The sequence below is a fragment of the Gossypium raimondii genome, chromosome 6, assembly GCF_025698545.1.
Source record: "Gossypium raimondii isolate GPD5lz chromosome 6, ASM2569854v1, whole genome shotgun sequence".
NCBI lineage: Eukaryota > Viridiplantae > Streptophyta > Magnoliopsida > Malvales > Malvaceae > Gossypium > Gossypium raimondii.
In genome coordinates, this window is record NC_068570.1 from 5,006,443 (window position 1) to 5,030,247 (window position 23,805).

At 31.9% G+C, this 23,805-nt stretch overlaps 3 protein-coding genes across 4 annotated transcripts; 2 read left to right on the forward strand and 1 right to left on the reverse strand.

Moving 5' to 3' along the window:
• Window positions 1-1,083: 1,083 nt before the first annotated feature.
• Window positions 1,084-5,605, forward strand: LOC105773760 (vacuolar protein sorting-associated protein 9A). 2 transcript variants are annotated; one of them, XR_008196934.1, is made up of 6 exons: window positions 1,084-1,351; window positions 1,655-1,802; window positions 1,926-2,096; window positions 3,972-4,151; window positions 4,250-5,341; window positions 5,438-5,605. XR_008196934.1 is itself a non-coding variant. In XM_012595860.2 (5 exons), exons 1-5 carry the CDS (start codon window positions 1,260-1,262, stop codon window positions 5,057-5,059), a joined length of 1,401 nt encoding a protein of 466 aa, XP_012451314.1. In that variant the 5' UTR covers window positions 1,084-1,259; the 3' UTR covers window positions 5,060-5,605. The 2 variants fall into 2 exon arrangements, 1 of the variants encoding a protein (XP_012451314.1); XM_012595860.2 differs by having other exon boundaries at window positions 4,250-5,605.
• Window positions 5,606-14,371: 8,766 nt separating this feature from the next.
• Window positions 14,372-14,986, forward strand: LOC105774798 (uncharacterized). Its single transcript, XM_012597372.2, has one exon. It carries the CDS (start codon window positions 14,372-14,374, stop codon window positions 14,984-14,986), a length of 615 nt encoding a protein of 204 aa, XP_012452826.1.
• Window positions 14,987-17,243: 2,257 nt separating this feature from the next.
• LOC105773875 (putative MYST-like histone acetyltransferase 1) lies at window positions 17,244-21,982 on the reverse strand. The gene is made up of 9 exons (XM_012596051.2): window positions 21,635-21,982; window positions 21,388-21,476; window positions 21,225-21,287; window positions 20,893-21,102; window positions 20,322-20,390; window positions 19,396-19,557; window positions 18,953-19,046; window positions 18,361-18,503; window positions 17,244-17,730 (listed from the first exon to the last, which is right to left on the reverse strand). Exons 1-9 carry the CDS (start codon window positions 21,930-21,932, stop codon window positions 17,527-17,529), a joined length of 1,332 nt encoding a protein of 443 aa, XP_012451505.1. The 5' UTR covers window positions 21,933-21,982; the 3' UTR covers window positions 17,244-17,526.
• Between the last annotated feature and the right edge of the window lie 1,823 nt (window positions 21,983-23,805).

Consider the following 23,805-nt stretch of genomic DNA (forward strand, 5'->3'; position numbering starts at 1 on the left):
TCTCAACCCACCCCTCTTCCTCCAAGCACCGGTCAAGGGTCCGGCCATCGGCCACTGTACTGGCCGTCGGTTGCCGGTGCTGTTTGGGCCTATTGTATTTGGGCTACTAATTAGTTTGGGTTTTTTTTTGTTTTGTTTGGGTCATACTGGGCTCCAGGCAAAATTTGGGCCCTACACCCATGTTGTTTAAGTTTTATACGTTTTTTTTTGTTTGTTTTCTATTGTTCAATAAATATTCACTTTTAGAGTTTTTGTCTGCTCTTATAATACGTGTTTTAGTCTTGCTTATGCATGTAGTCTTGTTTTTGCAATTAGGGATGGTTTTGCCGATTTTGCCCACCGCTTTGAGTCATTCGGAGTTGATTTCCATATCGTATTAAGTGCTTACTATCACTCTATATATATTGTACTTGAGTTGTAACAGTATCAATTGTCAACGTGCCATAATGTTCTATTAATATTGAAACTGAAGCCTTTGTTGTGTTGATGGAGCTTGTCTTTTATTGTCTATGAAAGGTATTTTTTTCCCTCGATTTGTATGGTCATATTCTTGAAAAAAAAGAGAAAGATAACATACTTTATTGATGCCATCAATGACCCTTAATCAATTGAATATCAACTTAAGAAAATTATTAAAAATTATTATGATATTTTGAAAATTAAAATTTTAGTATTATAAAAGACATTTAAAATTTCGGTAATGAGATAAACAAATACAATTTGATATTTTTGTGTATTATTTTAGTTTCTACCATTTTTTTACCCAGTCAATACTTAAAAGAAAATACTTTTAGGTGACTAAAATAAAAGCAACCAATTAAATTAACTTTTATTAGAGATTTAACGCTTGAGTGACTAAAATAAAAACGTCTTAAAAATTAGGTGACAAAATTGCAAGAATTTTATTTTACCAAAATAAAAACACCATAAAGTTGAGAGAATTTACTCTAAATTTAATATTTACCCTACGAAAAATATATTTTTAATAAATTAATAAATTCGAGTGCGATGGAGAGAAAGGTAAATATTAGTATAGATTAAATATTAACGAGAGACCCGAAAGAACAGAGCCCAATTTCATTTTTTTTTTTTTTTTTTTTTTTGTGTTTTTGGTTGTCTGCAACTGCGTCTGAACCTTCAATCACGCATTCTTCTCATTCTAGAAGACTTCTCCCCTAAGCAAAAAGCCCTCTCTCTGTCTCCTCTCTAATCAACGTCAGCTAAGCGACTGTCAAACAATCAGACGGCGGTTACCGTAAATGGAGAACGCCGACGTTTTCTTAGGATTGCAAGATTTTCTAGAGCGTATGCGCCAGCCTTCCGCTGCTGATTTCGTGAAATCTATCAAAAGGTCGCTCCCTCTCTTTCTCATTTTAAATGTTCATCTTTAAATCTATGCGTAGACTTATGATTGAACGTGATTTGCGACTAATCGGAAGTGATTATTGATTGTTTATAAATTTCTTTGGTCGGTGATTTAAATTTATTAGTTGATTGCTTCAAATTAAGTAAAAATCCCGATGTGGAAGCTGTTTTTTTTTTGTCTAATTAATTGATAATCGAACTTAATTTAAGAAGGATTGGGTTGTTCCATTTTAGGCAATCGTTTCAGGGTTTTGACTTTCTGAGTTTCGTTCGTGTCGCCATATTACAGTTTCATAGTTTCGTTCTCCAACAATGCTCCTGATCCCGAAAGGGACAGTGCGGCCGTACAGGCATTCTTTGCCAACATGGAAGCTGCTTTTCGAGCTCATCCGCTTTGGGCTGGATGTTCAGAGGAGGAGTTGGACAGTGCTGGTGAAGTAAGTCATTTTAACTGATTATCTTGCATTAGGTAATTTGTTTTAAGGGAAAAAAATAAAAAGGATAAAAGAAATTCACCTTGGGTTGATGTATTTACTTTTTTTTTTCTTTTCCTAATACAGGGATTGGAGAAGTATGTTATGACAAAGTTATTTACCCGTGTGTTTGCTTCACTTCCAGATGATGTAAAGCTTGATGAACAACTTTCTCAGAAGATGGCTCTTGTTCAGCAATTCGTTCGGCCTGAGAACTTGGATATTAAGCCGGCCTTTCAGAATGAGACATCATGGCTGGTAAATTGGGAAATTTCTGTTTCAAGTGGTTGCCTATTTTTTTTTGGGAGTATGGAGTTAGCTTACCTTTGGCATATGTTGTCTCTGTGAACTATATCTTTCCTTTTCATGTTTGGCTTTCTATTCTATTGAGAAGTGAGAACCCTTTTAACCTTTTTTTAAAAACCTTTGGTAGAGTATATTTTTGGATATCTTCTGTGCAAATAGTGAAACGATTATGGCTTTGGCTGGAGTAAAAAAACATTACAAGGTGTTTGCCTCCTTGAAGATAATAATCAATGACTTTATCTAGAAATCAGGAATAACAACTAGTTAATAAGAAGCTGCTAGGGATTCTCACAATTCATCATGGTGAAATAGACAAAAGTAGTAACATTTTTATTAGATGCTTCCAAGGATGTAATGCTGATAGGTGTCATGCTGTCTATAATTCATATAAGGGAGGCTAGAAAGATGGACCATAAAAGTGCAGAAATCCTTAGCTAGGTAGGAAAGTTAATTTCTTTGTTAGGAATATTGCTTCGTGGAGAATCTATTTTCCTCAATGCATCCCTGCTTGAGCTGTATAGAGAACTTCTATTGAGGTCATCTTATGTGGTAGATTCTTCCGTGCCTTACTATGAGCGTAGCATAGGAGTCCAAATTTGATATGAACTCACTTTTATTGTTCTCATCCCATGGCATGACCGAATGAGGAATGTGCACTCGTGATGTGGTTTTCTAATGTTAGGAGGCCCTGTGCAGTTATGCCTTGTTAACATGTCAAGACAATGCTGCATCAATCTATTTTTAGATGGCAGTTTATGCATTTTGTCATCCTATTAAACATAGCTGATCTAGATTTTGGCTATCTACCATGAACGTTGATGCACATGTGGATGCTTGAAGCTGCACGCTCTGTAACCATATAAATCTGTTTTTTTTTTTTATGTCTATTTTTCCTCCATATTTGTTCCATATTACATAAGATATTCCTTTTTTATAGGAGCTCCATGCTTAATGCCTTAATAATTTTTCAGTTTTCTACGAATTATTCATATTGTCTTAAGCAGCAGTGAAATCATTTGATCATTGAACTCAATTTGATACAGTGCTTGTACCCCCAGCTTTTGGTTATAAACTTATGGCTAATATCTTTGCTGTACTGAGAATTGACTAAACTGTTTTGAAGTAATGCACCAATTAAAAGCTGAAGTTCCAGTCCTTGTTCGCTGCTTTTAGAGAATGTCGTTCTCAGAAATATTTTCCACAAAGGAACAACTGGTCTTCTGTAGTTTTGGGTGTAAAATACTTGGGGATTTGGTCAATAAGTTTTTCTCCCCATCTCTAATTAGGTCTGCTAATTTTATGAGCAAGACAAGCTGATAGTAATGTAGGTAGAATTCTGTTTACATTAAATGAAAAGTCTTGGTCTTAAGCAGTTGAGTATTGCAAATTATCTACAAATGCTTTCCATCTAAAACAAAATTATCTACAAATGCTTTCCATCTGAAACAAGCTTGTCATCATTATAATGTCTGAACTAGTTGTAATTATTGTTGCCTTTTTAATTTGATGATCTTATTTATCTGACTTTGTTATGCACATAAATTGAGGTCTAATATATCTTTATTTATTTTTTGGATAAGTAACTATTGAGCAATATATCATACCATATTCACTGCCTCTACTTTTTGTTGTTTGAAGAAAATTTATTTATTGTGTGCAACAAATGTCTCAACACTTGAGTGCAGTTTGATTATGGTTCTAATTTATTTCAGAAAAAAATTTGGTCGATAAAGCTTGTGTGTGGATATGCTTGGGATTTTGGATTCCCAGTTATGATAGCTATTCCACCTTTCAGTCTCTCCCCTGAATCTGTACTTTATTTGGCAGCTTGCACAGAAAGAGTTGCAAAAAATTAATATGTACAAGGCTCCAAGAGACAAGCTTGTGTGTATCCTCAATTGTTGCAAGGTTATCAATAATTTATTGCTTAATGCTTCAATTGCTTCAAATGAGAATCCTCCTGGAGCTGATGATTTTCTTCCTGTGTTGATTTATGTTACCATAAAGGTAAGTCAGTAGTGTATGGATGCTTGGTTGTATAGTTCATCATCCCTCTGTTAAGAAATAATAAATAATGTATGATTCTCATGAAATCTGTTACGTAGGCAAATCCTCCACAGCTGCACTCGAATTTATTGTATATACAACGTTATAGACGTCAGTCTCGATTAGTTTCTGAAGCAGCCTACTTTTTTACGAACATGCTGTCTGCTGCGGCTTTCATCTCAAATATCGATGCAAAAGCCCTTTCATTGGAGGAAACCGAGTTTGAGAAAAACATGGAGTTTGCTCGAGCTCTTCTGTCAGGCCTTTCAACAGATTTGGATGGTCTGTCCAGTCAAATTAACCAACTTGCTGGACAAGATCAGAGAGAACCAACTGAATCCAGACATCACACTCTTAAGGAGGACCATGCTAATAGGCCTAAATCTTCTGATGGAAAATCTTCAAGTAAAGATCAGTCATCAATCTCTAAAGTTCCATCCATCTCAGAATTGGAGAATAGAGGGGCGACTATACTTCTGAAGGAGGATCAAGTGAGTAAAGTGTTTCAAGAGTGCCCATACATGTTTGCTCATGCCGGTGATTTGACAGTAAAAGACGTTGAAGAGCTGCTAAATAACTATAAACAACTGGTGTTCAAGTATGTTTGCCTTTTGAAAGGATCAGATGGTGCTTCTGCATCTTTTCCTTTGTCTAAGTCACAAGCTCAAGCCCAGCAACATGTTGAAACAGTCAAGGAATCTCAAGATCATAGGGCAATAGCACAAAATATTGGGTTGCAAAGCAATACTGACAAGGAGGAGGATGGCCCAACTAGAACTTCTAATCAAGAAAATACAAACTCCGATTTACTAAAGGAAGAGGCTGTTGGATCCTCGGAATACAGCCATGATGACACCTCTAAACAATAGCCTAAGTTTGTTGCGGTAACTGAGTCACTATGGTTCTTTTGCTCCCTTTATGTGCTGAACAGAATTATGTCATATTACTCCAAATTAGAAGGCAATGGCAGACCATCATTTTAACTTTGAACTCAAAAAACCATTTTGCCATCTAGTGAGAGAGAACCTGAGACAGTGGCGAAATTCGCTTTTGGTTCGTGAAGTGATCATGCCCAGCAAATGCAAGTTGTGCAGTAACTCCGATGATTCAATATTGCCAAACCTTGTTTACAGCACACATGATGATGATAGGTACGATTTTTTCTTGTGTTATCTTTTTGTATACCATGAGTTTGGTTCATTCTAAAAAGTAGGAACATGTGAACTGTGGGCACTTATGTTTTGAAGCAAGGTGTGGCAACCTTTTGAATTATACACCAATGATGTCACGTTTCGATAATTGGCTCCAGGATTAGGTACATTGAACATCCCTGGTTTATTTTATATATATATATATATATATATATATATTCTCGACTAATAATTTGACTTTGTTTTTTGTTTTATTTGCCTTTACTAGAATTGTTCATGGTGTTTTTGTTTTTTGCTCAAAGAAGTTTTAATGGTTCAGGCTGCTCCTATTGCAGTCTATGCATGTACATAGCACATTTCATATTTGTTCAAGTTGGGGTTGGTCTAAAATATGGTTTTTAAATTTTGTCTAAACTCACTTATATTTGTAATTGACAATCCCAAATTATTTTAAGTTCATCCATGTTATTTTTAAGTTTTTAAACAGAGCAATTATGTAATTTTTTAATTTAATATTTAAGATGCTTTTTCATTAATTAAAATTTTAAATATAAACAATTTAGCATATCTTTTAATGTTTATCTTATAGTATTATATATAATTATAGGGTATGTATTATTAGAGTATGTGATGCAAATTACATAATATATTATATAATTAGAAAATGAGTCAGAGTCTGATTGAATTTGGGTTTTCAATGGAGTTCAACCCACATGGGAATTTTTTATTGTCAAATTCACTTTTGTTCAAGAATATTAAGCAGGATTTTGGAAAATTCATTGGATTGATTTTTTTCATTAACGCATTTGGTTCAATATTGGATGCATGCGAGTAGAATTTGAATCTTTTTTAGCTTCTGAATTAATATTATATATATATTGGCATTTGTCACTTGTCTTCGTGTTTTCATTCTCGAGCTTAGGGTAACATATAAAGATAAAAGAACTTTTACAATTATAGATATCATTTTCTAGCTCATATTTTATCTTTTGCAAAAAAAAAAAAACAGTTTATTGATCAAACAATCTAAGCTACACCCAGTTTAAAAATTTTGCCAACCTTTTATGCGAGTAATTTTATTTAATTTGATTGTATTTTTTTTTGAATTAATGTATATATGTTGAGTAAATTGAAAGAGTCTAATAACTAATTAGAAAATTTTAGTATGATAATATAATTATATTACAAATTCATTGGTTAATTTGTTAAAATAATTGAATCTAGTGAAACATTTAAAGCAAGTAGAATTAGTTGAATAAGAGTAAAATGTAGACAGATCTAATGAATTTGATGACACTGCAATGCTGCTGGTCACATAAGATATTAACCATCTATTGCAGAGTATGTTGGTCTAGTACCTAGCTATGTCAAATCCCTATTAATATAGGATTCGTTGTACCTAACTTCAGTTTTACCTATTTTGCTTTTTTATTAAAAAATATATGAATGTAAAACTAAAACTAAGTTATGTAACGTGGATTGAGTATTAGTTCAATATCAGTATTGTTGTTAATATAAGAGAATATTAATTTAAGTGTATTAAAGTGTATTATCTTCTTATTTATGCGTTAGGATGTGTTATGGATAGTTTAAAATATTGTGTCAAAAAGAACAAATATGATTAAAGTTATGTAATATTTTGAGCAATCTTAATTTGGCTGTTTAGGCAGGCAGATAAGCTTCTCTTTCCCTACGCATCTTGAGCTATCTTTTTTGTGGTATACATGGGACATGGTAGAGGGATGGAGGGTATAGGAAAAGGAAGAAGTCTATTCTTTATCAAGACTTCTTTATTTACTTTATGGACACATTGAATCAAAAGAAAAGAAAATAAACTTTATGCCCACATGGATTAGGAGAAAATGTTAGGTCACACGTAAAGCATGTCTTTCAGGAACAAGACAAAGCATGTCCTTCCCTTGTAAGCCTAGCCTAGCCTAGCCTAAGCTAACCCATAATCTAGTTTCATCTCTCGTTTCAGTTTTTCTTTTACTTTAATAATAATAAATCATAGTTTTTTTATGAATAAAAGATCCGTAGTTTGATTTGAGGACAGAGAAAGAGGACAGATATTAAAGTAAATTTAAAAACACAAAAACATGTCATGTCAAATTTTAGCATCCATTGTCTTGTTGCTTAAACTTAAATTATATACATATTATGGTAGAAAATGGAAATATTTTCCTTTATTCATTTTAAACCATTATTAATCAATACTTATCTAAACATGATCCCCGTTAACACATAATATGCTTTACACATGGAGTACCTTCACTCTACCTCATCAAGACATATGTCAAGCTTCCCTTTTGCATGGACGGCATGTGTATCTTGATCAAGTTTGCACAAATCAAATCGTAGCCTAATCGCTAGATATATTAATCCCATCATCATTTGGCTAAAATGCTATTACGTCATATAAAGAGCAAACCAAGATAAGACTTGTATGAACACATGTCAAGGCCCACGGCACGTAGTGATCAGCCTTGTCTGTATATACTCCCCCTTCAGCATTAGGGGTATCGCACTCACTTATATCAAACTCTGCCAAATCACCACCATAAATGGCTCTTTGCACTGTACCACTGTGTGAACCATCACTTGCATCATCCTTCTTAGCTTTAGCCTCAACATTTTAGGGTGATAAGCGTGGAAGGATTTATATCATCCTAATGAGAACATCCCCAAGAACCATGGTTCCATTGCTATTACTTTTACGTAGGCTTTTCAGAGTGACCAAAGTAGCAATCCTCAGCACGTGCACGTTGATACAATCCCTACAGTGATCCATATGAAAATTGATGCCGTCAGCATCAACTGCGGTAGCCTAGATACAACACTTATACAAACCAGCTATCATTCCCACCATCGACTAACATACACTCAATCCCCACTCCTAAAGAACAAACAGAATTATAGCTCCAATTTCTCTTCCCGACAATTCATGGAATTACAAGAGCAAATGAGGGCTTTAAAGGATCAAATGATGCAACAACTTAGGTACGACCAATAATACCACCAACATCAAGAACAACTTCATCAATACACTGAAGTTATTAGAGAATTGAGAGCAAGTCAAAACCTTCCTCAGTTCCAGTGGCAGCACAATGAAGCTGCCTCCCCACTTAACGTATAAAGGCAAGGGTGTCATATGTACCCAGATTACCAACCACAACTGGCTTTCCAACAACAGTAACTTCAGGCTTCTCATGGTGAGATGGAGGCCTTGACAAGAGAAAGTCAGGCTTTAAGACCTGATGTTGAAGACGTGGATAGAGTATCTTGTTCTAACAATCCCTTTTTCCCCTAAAATGGCAACTATAGGCGCACTCTTATGGCAAAACCAAAATTTTGATGAACGAGAAAACACACGTGCAGCACACTATCGTTGTTTCCTACACCTGGGAGTTCAAATTGTACAAGTCTAGTTGCAGTTTTATCACCAGATACATCAATCTTATCCTGCTTAAGGAGTAGACTAGGACAAGACCCAAACGAACATGTGTCAATTCTACGAGTGTCCTAACTTGCCTATATATCCCCTCCTTCACCATTAGAGTAGATTTCCCTCTGTTATGCCAAAACCTTGCCAAATTACCACCCTAAATTGCTCTCTACACAGTATCATTGTGTGAACCGCCACTCTCATCTTCCTTGTGTAGTTTAATTCATCATTTAGGGTCTGTTTGATTGACGGAATTGATTTTTCGGAAAATCATTTCCAACTTTTCCAGCGTTTAATTGGCGGAAAACATTTTCCACTTGGAAAATAAACTCCAAAACAAGGGAAAATAGGTTACATTTTAGGGAAAATGCCTTACCCTTTCAATTTCCATAAGACATTTTTCGTGCTCTCCTCTCTATCGCCTCCTTCATTCCTTCCTTCATTTCCGGTAGAAAACTGCTTCTGTTTATCGATTTTCCAATAACTTGTTTTTTTAATTATTCAATACTTGTTTTTTTAACACAATTACAAATAATTTATTTGATATTTGTTTTTTTCAATTTATAACGATTAATATTGTAGCTTAATAATTGAGTATTATTATAAATAAATTATTGCAATATATGTAAAAATAATTTAAAATATAAAATTTATTAATATATATTAATATATGTAAAACAACTTTTTGAAAAATATTTTCAAAAATCGCCAAGCAAAGAGAAAATATTTTACAGATTCAATCAAACACCGAAAATATTTTCCAATAAATCATTTTAAAGAAAAGTAAAACATTTTCCGTAAATCATTTTACGGAAAATATTTTACTAGCAATCAAACAGACCCTTATATTTATAATTTTTCGTATAAATTCGTTTAAACAAACTTTTATGATTCACATTAATATTATCGTAATTTTGAATGTAAAATAAAATGTAAATAAATATTAATTTATCGATTAGCTAATGTTTAATTAATATTAAATTATATTACGAGGTCGGATCATAATACGAGAAGATAACTTATATTAGTAAATAATCTAAAATGTTTATAGTCTAATTAATCGAAATGGAGCAAATCGATTAAAGGACTTTGATGCCGTCAATCGAGTGGTTTGTTTTAAAAATTGAGTGATCAATTGGGTAATTTATCATTTTCATAATAATTAGTATTTCCTAGAATTTAAAATTATATAATTTAAAATTACAATTTATACTATAAAAATTATACAAAGAATTACGATATAATAATTAAACGTGTCTAGAAAATTAGAATACCTTATAATTATAAGAGAGTTTTCATCTGATTAATAAAAATTTTAAATTTCATTATCACTTATGAATCATAATTGATATTTAAAAGAATTAAATAAGGAATAAATTCAAAAAACTTTTGTAACGTATAATAATGGTCATGGTATTTTAACATTATCGTAGTTATAGTTAGGGTTAGGGACAAAGATATACCAAAACGAAAGGGCAAGAGAATCACGTGCCATGCACATGCGGGAACACATGGTGCTGTCGGCTGAGCTGTAAGCATCTCTCCCATATCTGGGACTCAGACCATCCTTTACTGTTTCCACCACGCTCCACTGTTCATCATCACAATTTTTTAATTGATGATGAGATTCAGATGTAAATCGACGCCTTCCATTTGCCCTTTATGATCGACGGTGTTGATAAATATTCAAACATGTTTGGCTGTGCTGGCACCGTCTCTCCGTAACCGCCGCCATTTTCATGGTTGACAGAAATTAATTAAGAAATAATAATTTTGAAACCGTCAGCCACCCTAAACGGAAAAGATAAAATCTCCCTCTTTTTTATATTTGTTTTTTCAGACAGGTTTTTTAAAATAAAAATATTTTTTTTCCAAAAAGAAAAACATAATTTGAAATATAAATATGAGTAAAGATGGGATAAAAAAGACGTTAGGTGTTTGTTGTTTTCATTGGTGGAATTTTGCTATGCAATTTTATATTTTTAAATTAATTAATTTTAGCCTTTTTTTAATTTTGAATATTAAAATCCCAATTGTAATTTAAATAGTAAGCAGTTAAATTATGTTATTAGTTAAGTATTATACATAAAGCTGTAGATTTAGTCGATCATTTCTATTCCTTATATTTTAAAAATTTTAATCTTGAACAAGCAGTAATATGTATAAATAATAAACCCATATATCATTACATATGTGATAATATATTTAACAATTAGTTTATAAGCTTAATAAATGGTTCTATTTTTAAAATAATATAAATTAAAATATAGGATTGATTGAAAAGAAATATGTAAATATAGGGAGCTCGAAATAAACACAAGATTCAACAAACATGTTGCCTGCTCTCATTGATTCAATTGTGTTATATATTTTTTCAATTTAAATTACATATTATTATAATTATTTCCTTGAAAAATAAATATATAAATCTAAAGATTCAACGTTTGACATGAAATGTAAAATAAACAAACATCTTGAGATGATGTAAGGAACATAGATCAAGCTCCTTGACTACCATTTTACCTCACCTCCTGATTAAAGTCAATTTTGGTTGCTTTTATTTATATTATCTCCTTTGAAAATATAATTATGATTTTGAAATCTTATTTTGTGTTATTAGAGTTGTGTAATTTAAATATCCGTTTAACAACATAATATAGTTGTAAAATTAGGGATCTGTGGTGCGGCTTAAGGCCGTATAGTACTACACTTCTTTTATTTGACTTTGATTAGAATAAGGTTTTTCAACTTTTAAATAGATGCAGTTGGAACTCCTCTTGTATCATTCTCGATTTTTAACATGAGTGAATTTTCTTCTCTTCTGCTTGTGATTTCTTTCCCAAAATGGTTTCTACGTAAAATCTGTGTGTTTTATTTTTTATTCTTATTGCTTTGCGATCTTTTTATATTGTCACTATTTTTTATTCTTATTGCTTTGCGATCCTTCTATATTATCATTATTTTTTTATTCTTATTGCTTTGCTATCTTTCTAAATTGTCATTATCGACGTTTAACTTTATCACGTGTGATGTACGGATTTAATATTTGTATTTTTAATTTTAATTATAAATAATAACAGAGGAAAAAATTGAGCGTATTTTAATATTTTTAATTAAAACAAAATTTAAATTCAATTATTATAATTTATTTTAATTCAATTAATTAAAATGGTAAATTATTTTAATAAAGTTAATTTAGATATTTGTAAGGTGTGATTAGGTTTTTAAAGTACCCTCGTTTTTCATGTAATATTAATTCCATTTGTGTTTTACTTTAGTTTTATAACTTAATTGTAATTATAGTTTATAAAAATTAGTGGAATATTTTAAATATATTCAATTTAGTAGTAATTTTAAAAATTATATATCAATTTTTATTTTTACATGTAAAACTTCACCTAAGAAAATGCTTACAAATAATTGAAACATTTATCAAATAAATATATGATATTATTTGGAAAAAATAAAAATAAATATTATAGTAGTAGATTGTCTTAATTCATATTTCTATGCATATTTTGTAAGCTAGTTTTAATTATTAATTAGTAAATGTAGATTTTAAGTAAATTTAAAGAATATGAATTATAAATAATTTATTGTGAAATTATTTATGCTTTTATAAAATTAGTGATGAATTTAAAACATAACCTTTTTTTAAATGTTTATGGGCTTATTATATAAAAGTTTTAAATAATTTTTTGATTTATTTATAAAACAAATTGAAAGGGCTATTTCTATAATTAAAAATATGGTAGACCATTTAAAATAAGTAAAAAAAAATTCCTCTTTCATTTGGCCATGCTTTAAGAAAAAACACTTTATCTTTGGATCAATACCAAGGGATTACTACTTTATTGTTGGCAGTAGTAAAATCAAAAAAAAAAAAAATTAGGGTCGAAATTAAATCGTAATTTTTACGATAGAAAAAATATAATTTTATCATTATAACCGTTTATATCATTTTAAAGGTCAGCACCACTACCACTCACGATTACTCGCTAGGATGTTGGAGACTTTGTAATCTCACATTTATAGTCAAAATTGTAAAACAAAATTAGTTTAACAATATAATATTTAATGTAGAACATATCGAAATATTTATTTTAGTTTATTAGGAGTAACGCGAAAGATGATTTACTCAATATTTTCTCTAAATTAAAAATACAAAAATGAATAAAATAGTAAAAATAATTAAAATACAAAAAAAAGAAGACTTAAAATAACACTAAAAGGAAAGAAAATTCTACCAATAAAGAATTTTGCATTGAATTTCTTCCATTGTGCAAATATCTTATTTATATTTATAGTGTGTGACTTCTCATATAATTAATGTTGTGCATTTTGATTGACATAATTGGCATATTTTTAATTGTCATATAAAATTTGTATTTTAGCTTTATTTTATAATTGAATTAAGTAATTAATGTGTTACCGGCTAAAGCCAACTTTGTTGTGAATTTATATTTTTATTTATATGTTAGTCCTTAAAACCTCAAAATGGGATAATCTCATATTTAGTACATGTACTTTCATAAAATATCTAATGTAGTACCTATAGTTTTAAAATGTTGAATATAATACCCAAACCATCAATTTATGTATTCTTATGATAAATGAAGTTAACACTGATTAAAACTAAAAGAAGACTAACCTTACATATGGGCTCTCAACTTCAAATGAAAATGGGTAACACAAAGGGACCCGAAAGGGGGGTCAGCCTATGATTTACAATCAGTAGGGTGAAAAATTGGTGGAATCTATTTGGTGAATTGGGGTGTGTGTGTGTGTTTTTTTTTCCTTCAAGAAGAAGAAAAAAATATTGGGATTTAAAGTTTGGGGGCCTAAAATAATTGTGAACAGTCAGTTACTTTTCTTTAGTTTACAGCATGCTTAGCAGTCTCCAAGAAAACCAAAATAATGTTGCTCCTGTTCACGCCTATATGTTGTCTACTCATACTCTTTACTTCAATTTCATACATATATATAATAACCCACTCAAAAATATCAAACTTCATTATTTTTGACCGATTAGGTTTTAGCTCGATTCATATGAATGTTGTTGTCAATGTAAGAGAATGTGGATTCGAGTGTGTTGAAGCACATTATCCTCTTATCTTTGAGTTGGGAGAAACTATCACATCAAAAATAATTGATACGATCAGAATTGGGTGTAAAAGAACTAATATTTTTATATATAAAAAATATGTTAGAAAAAAAAAAAGAAAAAACCCCCCAAATTCAGCGGTAGTCATTAGATGACATGGAAGTCATCAACAAAAGGTAAGAAGTAACTCACTTCTATTTTGTCTTCTTCTTAGTTTCTTAATTACCAATGTTTGAACAGTAAGACAACCAAAATCAATGGTATAATAATAACATGTAACCCTAAACCTTCCCACATCATAAATAAGTACAATACTTTGTTCATATATTTGACAATCTCAAAATCAATATCACTTTGCCTACAAAAGAGACTTTTTGGTACAAAAAACTCAACCACTGCCCCTTTTATAACCCCTCCCTTTTTTCTTCTTCGTCTCCATTCATCTCACCATCTCCCATTTTTTTCTTTCTTTTCAAAATAGATGGGAAACAGATACCATCAGCAGCAGCAGATTAATAGTAAAGGAATGTTTTTGCCATTGTTGTGTTCTAAACCTTCCATTAAAGATGTGGTTCTCCCCAAATGGAAAGTTGTTGACAGGTCGGCTTCCTTGTCTGAAGATCCATTGTCACCAAAGATCAGTTGCATGGGACAAGTGAAGAGGAACAACAAGATTGTTGGGTTCCCTGTTTCTTACAAGCTCAGTACTGTCACCCCCAAGAACAGCAGCAGCAGCAGCTTCAATAGTAGTACTGTCAAATATTTCAAGCTTAAGAAGCTGTTTTCTGGTAAGAATTTAACTGGCAGCCCAGCTACCTCCACGACCGCCGCCACCACCGGTTGTAGAAGAAAACAAGTGTTGATAAATGGGACAAGCAAGCCTAAGGGTGATGATGGGAAAGAGAATTCTTGTACAATCAACATTGAAACCATGGATCCACCTTTGCCTGTAATAAAAAAAGGGCCGAAACAAGGTGATGAAAGAGATGGATCCGATACTACACTTTGGCAGAGGAGATCACGTGGGGTTGCACTGGAAAGATTACAGCTTCAACAGATTCAACTTAACAGACATCAAGAACCAACCACTGTTTGATGGAAAAAAAAAACAGATCCATACAATGTACTAGGTAATGTATATGATTTGTTCTTCAAAAAAGAAAAAAGAAAAAAAAGAGGAGTTCAAATTTTGATGATTAATGTTTGTGTTCCACTTGTGTTAAGAGACATGAAATTATGGTGAAGGTAATGGGATTGTTGATAAAAATTTGAAAGAAATTTTAAGGATATTTTAATCTTAAAAAAGTTAATGATAGACAGACCCTACATGGTCACCACAAAGATTATTGCTGCCGGTTGGATACTGAGGGTGACAAAATGAACAGATAAGGGGGTGTCAGATCAAGGTTCTATTTTCAGATAATTTTTGGCACCCATTAAAAATCATTTATTTGGGAAGGGCTAATGACTTCTAAAGGATGACAGTTCCGGGGGTTTTCTTTTTGGCTGGTGAATAAGATAGAGAAGGTATGACAGTGTGAAATAGAAATTGATTTGTCAACAGTGGAACTACAGTAACTTGAAAACAAACATACATTGTTTCACATGTTAACGGGTTGAAAGAATTAAAGCTTCTATCCCTATCCGTATCTTAAAAATGATATTGTTAAGAGAGTCGTGCGTATCGATTAAAAAAACTAATCTCTATGAACTATATAACAGACATGAACTTAATGCTAAAATTATAACTAAATCAATAATACTATGTTAATGTTTATAAATTGCTATTATTAACGTGAGCAAAATTCAATTGAAATCTATTAAGTTTTGTTGATGTTGAGTCAAAAGCTCAACCAAAATGATTAAGTTGGTTGCTTATTATTTATTGAAATTTATAATCAAAGCGGAGAATTCACTTATTATACATTATTTTCAATTTATTTTAAATATTTATAATATATAATGAACATATGATTTATTCTAAACAAGAAAATTATTAATTTGACCAAAATCAAGTGGATTTGATTAAATTGGTTAAAACCAAAGCCGATGGATCAATTATTTCTGAATGTTGATCAATAGGTTGATTATGTATAAAAAACCGAATTAACCAGTTTCATTTAACATTGGTAAATGTGAACAAATATTGTAGTGGTTCCTTGCTCTTTCTGTAAAAGCCAGAACATGAGTTTGTAATGGTCTTAATCTTTTAGGTCTTAAGGTCCACCTTGTATTAATTGTTGATATAACTAAGTTTGCATCTTTGTAATTTTGATTTTGTTATTAAAATAAATTTAGTGATAACCAATAAGTGGTTGAGTGTGGACTTAGATAATATTGGCGAAAGAAGTAACCACGAACCCCAAACATGGGCGTAAAACAGACATTAAGTATACCAAAAAAAGAAAGAAAGAAAATTAGTGATAATTAAAAATTCATTTAATTTTTGAGATTATGATTGAATTGATAAAAATTGATTCTACTAAAAAATCAACATTGTTATTAGGATACTAAAATGTGTATCAACTCAAAAACTCAAATTAAACATTAAAAAATTAGTTAAATCGATATCTAATGATATAATAAGCCTTTAATAAAATATACAAATGTATTTTTATTTATTAAAGATTATTTTTATTTAATAAAATATACAAATGTAATATATATATACAGTAATAAAATATAATGAAGAACTGTTATTGAAGGTGATGGTTGTAAAGAGAGCCGCCTGTATCATTAGGCAGACATCAAACAGTAAAGTTAATGGCCAAGAGAAAGGGAATAAAACTGTGGTCAGCAGTGACTTTTAACAGATAAAATAATTTAGCATTAACCCCCCTATGCTAGTACTAGGATGCCTAACATCAACCCCTTTCCATTGTTGAAGCTTGCTTAGAGCCCCAGAAACAAAAACAAAGCATCAAATATGGAAGCTTGCATAAAGATGGAAATGAAATATGATTTTTCTATATGATTTAAAAATACATATATATACACCCATATCCAACGTATAATTTTATATATGATTTATAAAAGATATACTACCTTCCTTGGCATCAATTGTCAAATCTAATAGACAAACATAAATGGGGACAAGACGGTGAAAGGTAGATTAAATGACAATCATCTAAAGATAACCAACCAACTAACGGTAGAGAAAACTCTCAAAGATTGTCACCATTTATCTCCTCCACTATGTTTCCAACAACACTACCAAACCAAGGGTAGAGAAAAGTAGGACATGAAATATGATTATAAAACCCATTCAGAAGCAATAAGGTTGCGAGCAACAACTTCCATTCAAACACAGGTGGAACTCAAATCAAATGTCAAACATAAGAGAGAGAGAGAGAGAGACGAAAGTCGTTATATTGTAACTCACGGTGTAATAAAACATATACAGGTTAGCTTGTCCCGACATATCTCAGATGACACAGGTGATGGTGTGATGGCAATAAGTACATCTAGAATGTAAATGGCTCTTGAGTTGATCTAAGTTTGAGTTTCTAATCTCATAATCTAAGACCTCAGCTTTATACATAAAACACAAGTAGCTACAAATTCCTAACTAAACAGCTACTAAGTAGACAAACTCGTTAGTGTAATTCGAACCTGTTCTTTATATGAGTAGCATCATTAACTCTGTTCTTTATATGGTGTCCAGATTAATTTGCTAACATCAACCTCAAGACCACCACGGCCAGCTGCTTTTAGATGGCGATCCAAGACCTTGGGGTCTGCACAGATAACATGTTGACCTTTCCTGTACTGAATCAGTTCTAGACTCTGCAGGGTGGTCAATATATCCTCTGCTTTTATAGCTGTCATGTCGCTGAGCTCCTGCAGAAAATTAGATTCATGTAGAAAATTAGTATTTAAGAATTCAGTGACACCACAATGCAATGAATTTTGTACAACATGCATGAATCAATATTCTAGGAGAAATCGCATTAATAGATACAGCTATTCAGAGACATCAATATAACAAACAAGAATAAACAGTTTATCAGAAGCAGCATCAAACCTATCGAATCAGGCATGCTCCTTAACATCATTTTCAATTTTTTTTCTCTTATTTCTATGTGGAAGATAATATACCAACTTTTAGTTTCTAGGTTAGTGCCTCATCTGTTGCCATCAATCTGAGGTGAAAGCAAGCAACCCTAATCACAAGCTACTCAAGCTTGACTGAATCATACTCTGGTTCAATTTTTTGATGTCAGAATGAACCAAATGAACATTTTATTCTCAGCCCCAAAAGCTCCCAATACTATTTAATTGATATCTAATTAAGCAAGTCTTGCCATTCCAAATTAATCTAAATTGATGGCGCTGAGTCTCACTGCATTTCACAGTGTAGGCATTGACCACCCCCCAAGCAAGAACATAAATTTCCATTAGGACAAAGAAGAGGGGAATTGCATAGAACACAGCCCACTACATTTTTAATACAGCTTCATGTAGTGATACCTTGATGGAAATATTTCCCTTATGCTTTTTCAAGATGTCTAAAAGAACCCTCGTCCAGTACCCCCTGTAGCTCAAGAGCCCTAGATCGGATAGTGGTCTTTCAGGTGTACCAACTTTACCTTCTTTCTTCGAAAGTTCATATGCTGGGTCCATAACAGAGACAAAATAAGCAATAAAGTTGAATTATAAAATGCCGATGGGATCAAATGCAAAGTACAAAACAACAAAATCAAGTATAACATCATTTATATTCAAGACTACGCAACTAGCATGAAGCAATAAAATTTAAGAAATTAGAAGATAGAAATTAAGTTTACTCCATGAAAATGTTATAAATTTGCAGCAGCTCATGATTCTAGTAAACTAACTTGAAAACAATTCCAGACAACCAACTTGGAGTTATATTGAGAGTCTAACTAGTAGGATAATGGTACATTCTCATTTAATGCCGAATGAATAATCATCATCATTTGGTGCTATCTGTCCCCGTCTCTCTTTCATTCAAACATATAAATAGCTCACTTATTCTGATCCATTAATGAAATAAGCCTTGAAAAAGAAAATCAAATATCAAGAGGGGCAGGGAGCTTACAAAAGGCGATCAAAAACTTTCCATAGCCTTTCCTTTGATACGGAGGAAGGGTAAGGATACATGCCAAATTATATGATTCCTCAGAATGCTTTTCCTGCATGATCAGACACAAACTACTAACTAAGATATTTGTTTGTGTTAGGAAGTACAGTCAAAAACACAAGTAAGAATGAAATGACAAAAAATGATCGGTAACAACAGAAAATTTTAGCAGACATGCTATGAAATGAATAAGCAATTGAAAGCCCCAAATACACACATATAAACAATAAATTCTACTACTTGAAAGCTCATAATTTGAGGCTACAAAGGCAAGAATTGTTGTATCCACTCCATGCCACATTACTAAATTCCAATTACAAATTATCAGAATGACCACAAACATATAGACACTAGTTATAAACCTCCACTGCATCAAGTAACAAAAATGCACTAGAAGTTACCTTAGAAAAGTATCCAACCATATGGCAACCTCGATCATCACATTCACATAAAACATAAAACAGAAACAGATCAACATCATAATAAAGGGTCTTGTGGTCAAGGAATAACTTTGCCAAATAACAAAGATTCTGCCCATAAACTTTATTCTTTTTGCCATCAACCTGTTACAAAATATTTGAGCAAACGAACATGAAAATTAACAACTGTAATTATGTAGCAGGAAAACATAGCATGGGAGCTAGAAAAAAAAGGGGGGGGGGGCGGTGACAAATATTTGAACAATTATAAGCCAAAAGAGGAAAAACTAGAACTCAAAGCATACTCTACTTTTCAAAGTTAAGCATTCTTCAAGAAGATTTCATGATTATTTGATTCATGGACAATCAAATAGTTTTGAAAATTTAATTGTTATGGACCAAAATGAAAGTCGAGCTTCGGTCAACAACGGTCTGTTTAAATTTCTGTTCATTTCAGTTTGTTTTTATTTTTGTTGTAAACGCTGCATTTTGGACTCTTTAAAATAATACCGTGCGTTTTGGGGGTCGGGTTGTCAGGGTAGAGGGACAGTTTAATGAAACGGTGACTTTTAAGCTTAGTTATGACAGCTGTTAATAATCCCTTTTTCTCCTTTTTAGCCACCAATCAGGCAATGGAGGTGGTTATGAAATTTGGAATTGGTTTTCTCACTCTCTCTTAGCTTTCTCATGCTCTCTTCTCTCTCTCTCCTTCTCTCTTTCTGGTAATTTTTTCTCAGCTTTTTCAACCGTGTCATGAATTTCCAAGAGTTCGACAATGAAAACAATGGGGTAGAAGTGAAGAAAACCAGAACCATATGGATTTACTTAAAATGCACCAAGAAAGACCCTTTTCTTTTTCTTTGAGGCAGCAAGAAAGTAGCAGCACTAAAGGCTCATCAACAGCATACCTCAAACATTGACAGAGTACCACTTCTATATATTTCGTCACCAGGGGGATGCTTCAGATCACACTTTCTCTACACATTAATCATAAAACCAGAGTTAATATTATCTCGGCCCTGTTTGTGGCTTAAGGCAATTGCACGTCAACAAAGACATTTTTTTTCTTTCAACTGAGCAATATCTAACATCTATAACACATTCCATCTATCCCAGAGATGATAAAGAGAGTAGAGAACCCATAATATAAATGCAGGCATAAATAAAACCTTCTATATAAGCAAGTACACCACAGAGACGTGCAAATTAAGATGTTACTTCAAGATATAAAGAGAAAAAGACTATTGGCACCATATCTTGAACATAAAACACAATGGCCATAGACAAACAGATACATAGGCGACAATTAAAACTTTCTATATAAGCAATTACACTGCAGAGACATTCAAAGTTGCATTAGACTAGGTGCTTAGAAAGCTAGAAAGGAACTGGTAAATGGAGGACAATTAAAATTCTAAATGTATTCCAACATAAAGTACAGCAGGAGGAAAAGTATTGCCATACTAAGGGAATGCTCACCATATGCCTCTGAAGTTGCTCTTTGCGCTTCATGAAGTTGAGGCAAAACTCACAAAAGTACAACTTCAGCGAATCATTATATTCTGGCGGAAAGGGCGAGAAGTACCACGTCTCAATTTCATATCTTCCAAGTTCTATGGTCGCTATATTTTTCACCTTTGTGAATTCCTCATGTTCACGCAAGCTAGCAGCATCGAGCTCCTCATGGCCCTATTAGAAAACAACAGAGCAGACTATTATAGATTTACAGAAATACAAAGAGCAACCAAATTTACAACCATCACATGCCCCCATCTTTGACACGAGTAACTGAAAGTTTTACATATACTCACTACTTCTACATGCGTCTCATCAATCTTCCGCTTCTGGTGGCGTGTCATTTTTAAGCTTGTTACCTGAAAACCTCATTGGCAAATTTATTCAAATGAACACACCCTCAAAGATAACGAGTGAGGGAAATGAAATGTAGAATTTGCATTAGAAAGGGATATCTACCTTGTCTTCAACCTTTTCATCGACAACAGTTTCGACAGAATCAAGATCAAGCTGTTCAAGCTTCACCCATTCATCAAGCCTCCTATTAACTATAATTTCAATATCACTCTCATGGTTATGGAAAAAAAAACTTAATTTTCTAACATTTCTAGCATAATAATTCTAAAATTTAACTAAAATTTGAAAAACCCTAAAAAATGAAAAAGTTAATTAAAACCCTAAATCTAAAGGAGAAAAGAGAACTTACATTCGGTGTAATGAACGTAGTATTCGTAATCATAGGGCACAGCGTAGGGCATCTTACGGCGTTCGATAACTTTGACAGGATGATATTTGCCGTCCCTCCAGCGGCACATCACGCGAGTACCCACCTCCAGCGGTAGCATACTCGACCTCCTCTTTTTCGTTGCCTCAGGCTCCGGCGACACCTCCACTTGCGCTCCGTTAGCTGAGGCCGGAGGCTTGTGGTCGCCGCCGGAAGGAGCGGCGGCTTGTAACTGGGTCGAACCGTTCTCTGTAATTGTCGGCGTGTCAATGGAACCCATTGGAAGAGTTTTCAGAATTGGAGTGGGCTGGAGATTTGGATGGTAAAAGATGGAAGATGATCAATCTTTTGGGCTTTGGCCCACAGGCTTTATATATTCTTCTATCTTCACCTTAATCCGTACTTGACCTTTATGTGAGTTAATTGCACAGAACATCCCCAAATTATGACCCTCATTTTAAATTGGTCCTCAAACATTAAAACATTCTAATTACAACATCAAGGTATCAATGTTATATCAATAAGGTCCTTACATTACTAAAATAATTAACTTAATTGTTAAATAAGATTTCAAATCTTATGTGACATAATTTAAAATAAAAATTTAAAGAAAAATAGATCTTATAAAATCTTAGTTTTGAGGTTTTCAACGCTTTTACGAAACTATTATTCACTTTCATGAGGTTTTACTTTATTTTTAGTTTTAATTTTTAAAATTTATGAGATAATATTTTACTTTTCTTTAAATTTTTCATTTTAAATTATGTCATGTAAAATTTTACGTGTCATTTAATGGTTAAATTAACGATTTCAATACTAAAAGATCCTTATTAGCAATAACATTGATAGTTTGAAAATGTAACTAAAATTTTTCAAATTTGAAAATCAATTTAAAATAAAATTATAATTTAAATATGTCCATTGCAATTAACTCTATTTTTAATTTCCTTTTACTTGTTTGTCGTCACTATGTGAAATTTTTATCACCGATGATTAGTAAAATTTTTTATCACTCAACTATAAAAGTTATAAAATAGTGACTATCCAATCATGAAAAGTTACAAAATAATCACTCAACTATTCGATTTTATATTTTTAATCACGAATCGGCTAACAAAGTGACAACTTTTAAAATTAACATAATAACTTTGACCTTTAACATTTACAAATTACATCAATTTAGTCTTGATTCTAATAAAATTTAACTTTCAACATTTACACAATATGTAACATGATCCCATGTTGGGGGTAATATGTAGTTTAGTTCCTGAACCATAACTCATTCCTCAAAGTGATACTTATGATTTTTTTTATTCTCAATTTGATACCTATAAAATCATTCCGTTAACAGGTTTACCCCATGTCGTGACGAAAAATAATATGACACTAGTGTACCAATTTGCTATTGACTTGACACATTCCAAAAAGTATAAAATACTATTTAAAAGGTGTGCTATAGATTCAATCTATTTTTAAATCGAGGAAAAAATTGTACATTAAAAAAAATCATTCTTGTGCTAATTCATCCAAGTAATTTAGAAAATCTAAACATTTACATTTAACATAACTTGATATTCACCGTTAAATGCTCTATAATTACTTTAAAATAGTCTTATCTTATTTTAATTATTTTAAAATAAATTTTAATCTAATCACTTTAAATAAGAGAATTATGTGACTTAATTATATATAAAATTTTATTTTCTTTTAATGGAATCTTGACGTGACATATCAACCTATTTAGTGACTGATATGTAATTTTTTATTAACTTTTGACTTAAATTTAAAGACATCTATAGATGTTTTAGAGGAAAAAGTTTTAACTAAATATAATGAAGTATCTAAACGTTAGTCAAAAGTCATAAAAAATTTTGACATGTATCAATCATTCACTATGCTAATACGCCACATCAATAAACCATTAAAAGAAAACAAAAATTTAACCGCAATGACTAATCCGCATAATTATCTTCTTTAAAACGACTAAATTACAAAAAAATTAAATAATCAAAATAAAACGGACTCTACTTTAGAGTAACCACGAATATTGTTTACCCTTTACTTAAATACAACCATAAAAGCTAACTATTTAAACTCCTTAAAGAAAACATTACTCCACATATGTAAAAGAAGGCTCCCGTTTATCAAATAGA

What these genes read in the sequence shown, in the direction of transcription:
- LOC105773875 (XM_012596051.2), bottom strand. Translation starts at nt 21,932, where the DNA reads ATGGGTTCCATTGACACGCCGACAATTACAGAGAACGGTTCGACCCAG. An exon ending in AAAGTTTTTGATCGCCTTTT is followed by an intron (nt 18,504 to 18,952) that starts GTAAGCTCCCTG and finishes TTATGGACCCAG; the next exon opens with CATATGAACTTTCGAAGAAA. An exon ending in AGGGAAATATTTCCATCAAG is followed by an intron (nt 17,731 to 18,360) that starts GTATCACTACAT and finishes AATTTTCTGCAG; the next exon opens with GAGCTCAGCGACATGACAGC.
- LOC105774798 (XM_012597372.2), top strand. Translation starts at nt 14,372, where the DNA reads ATGGGAAACAGATACCATCAGCAGCAGCAGATTAATAGTAAAGGAATG.
- LOC105773760 (XM_012595860.2), top strand. Translation starts at nt 1,260, where the DNA reads ATGGAGAACGCCGACGTTTTCTTAGGATTGCAAGATTTTCTAGAGCGT. An exon ending in AGTTGGACAGTGCTGGTGAA is followed by an intron (nt 1,803 to 1,925) that starts GTAAGTCATTTT and finishes TTCCTAATACAG; the next exon opens with GGATTGGAGAAGTATGTTAT. An exon ending in AGAATGAGACATCATGGCTG is followed by an intron (nt 2,097 to 3,971) that starts GTAAATTGGGAA and finishes TTTATTTGGCAG; the next exon opens with CTTGCACAGAAAGAGTTGCA.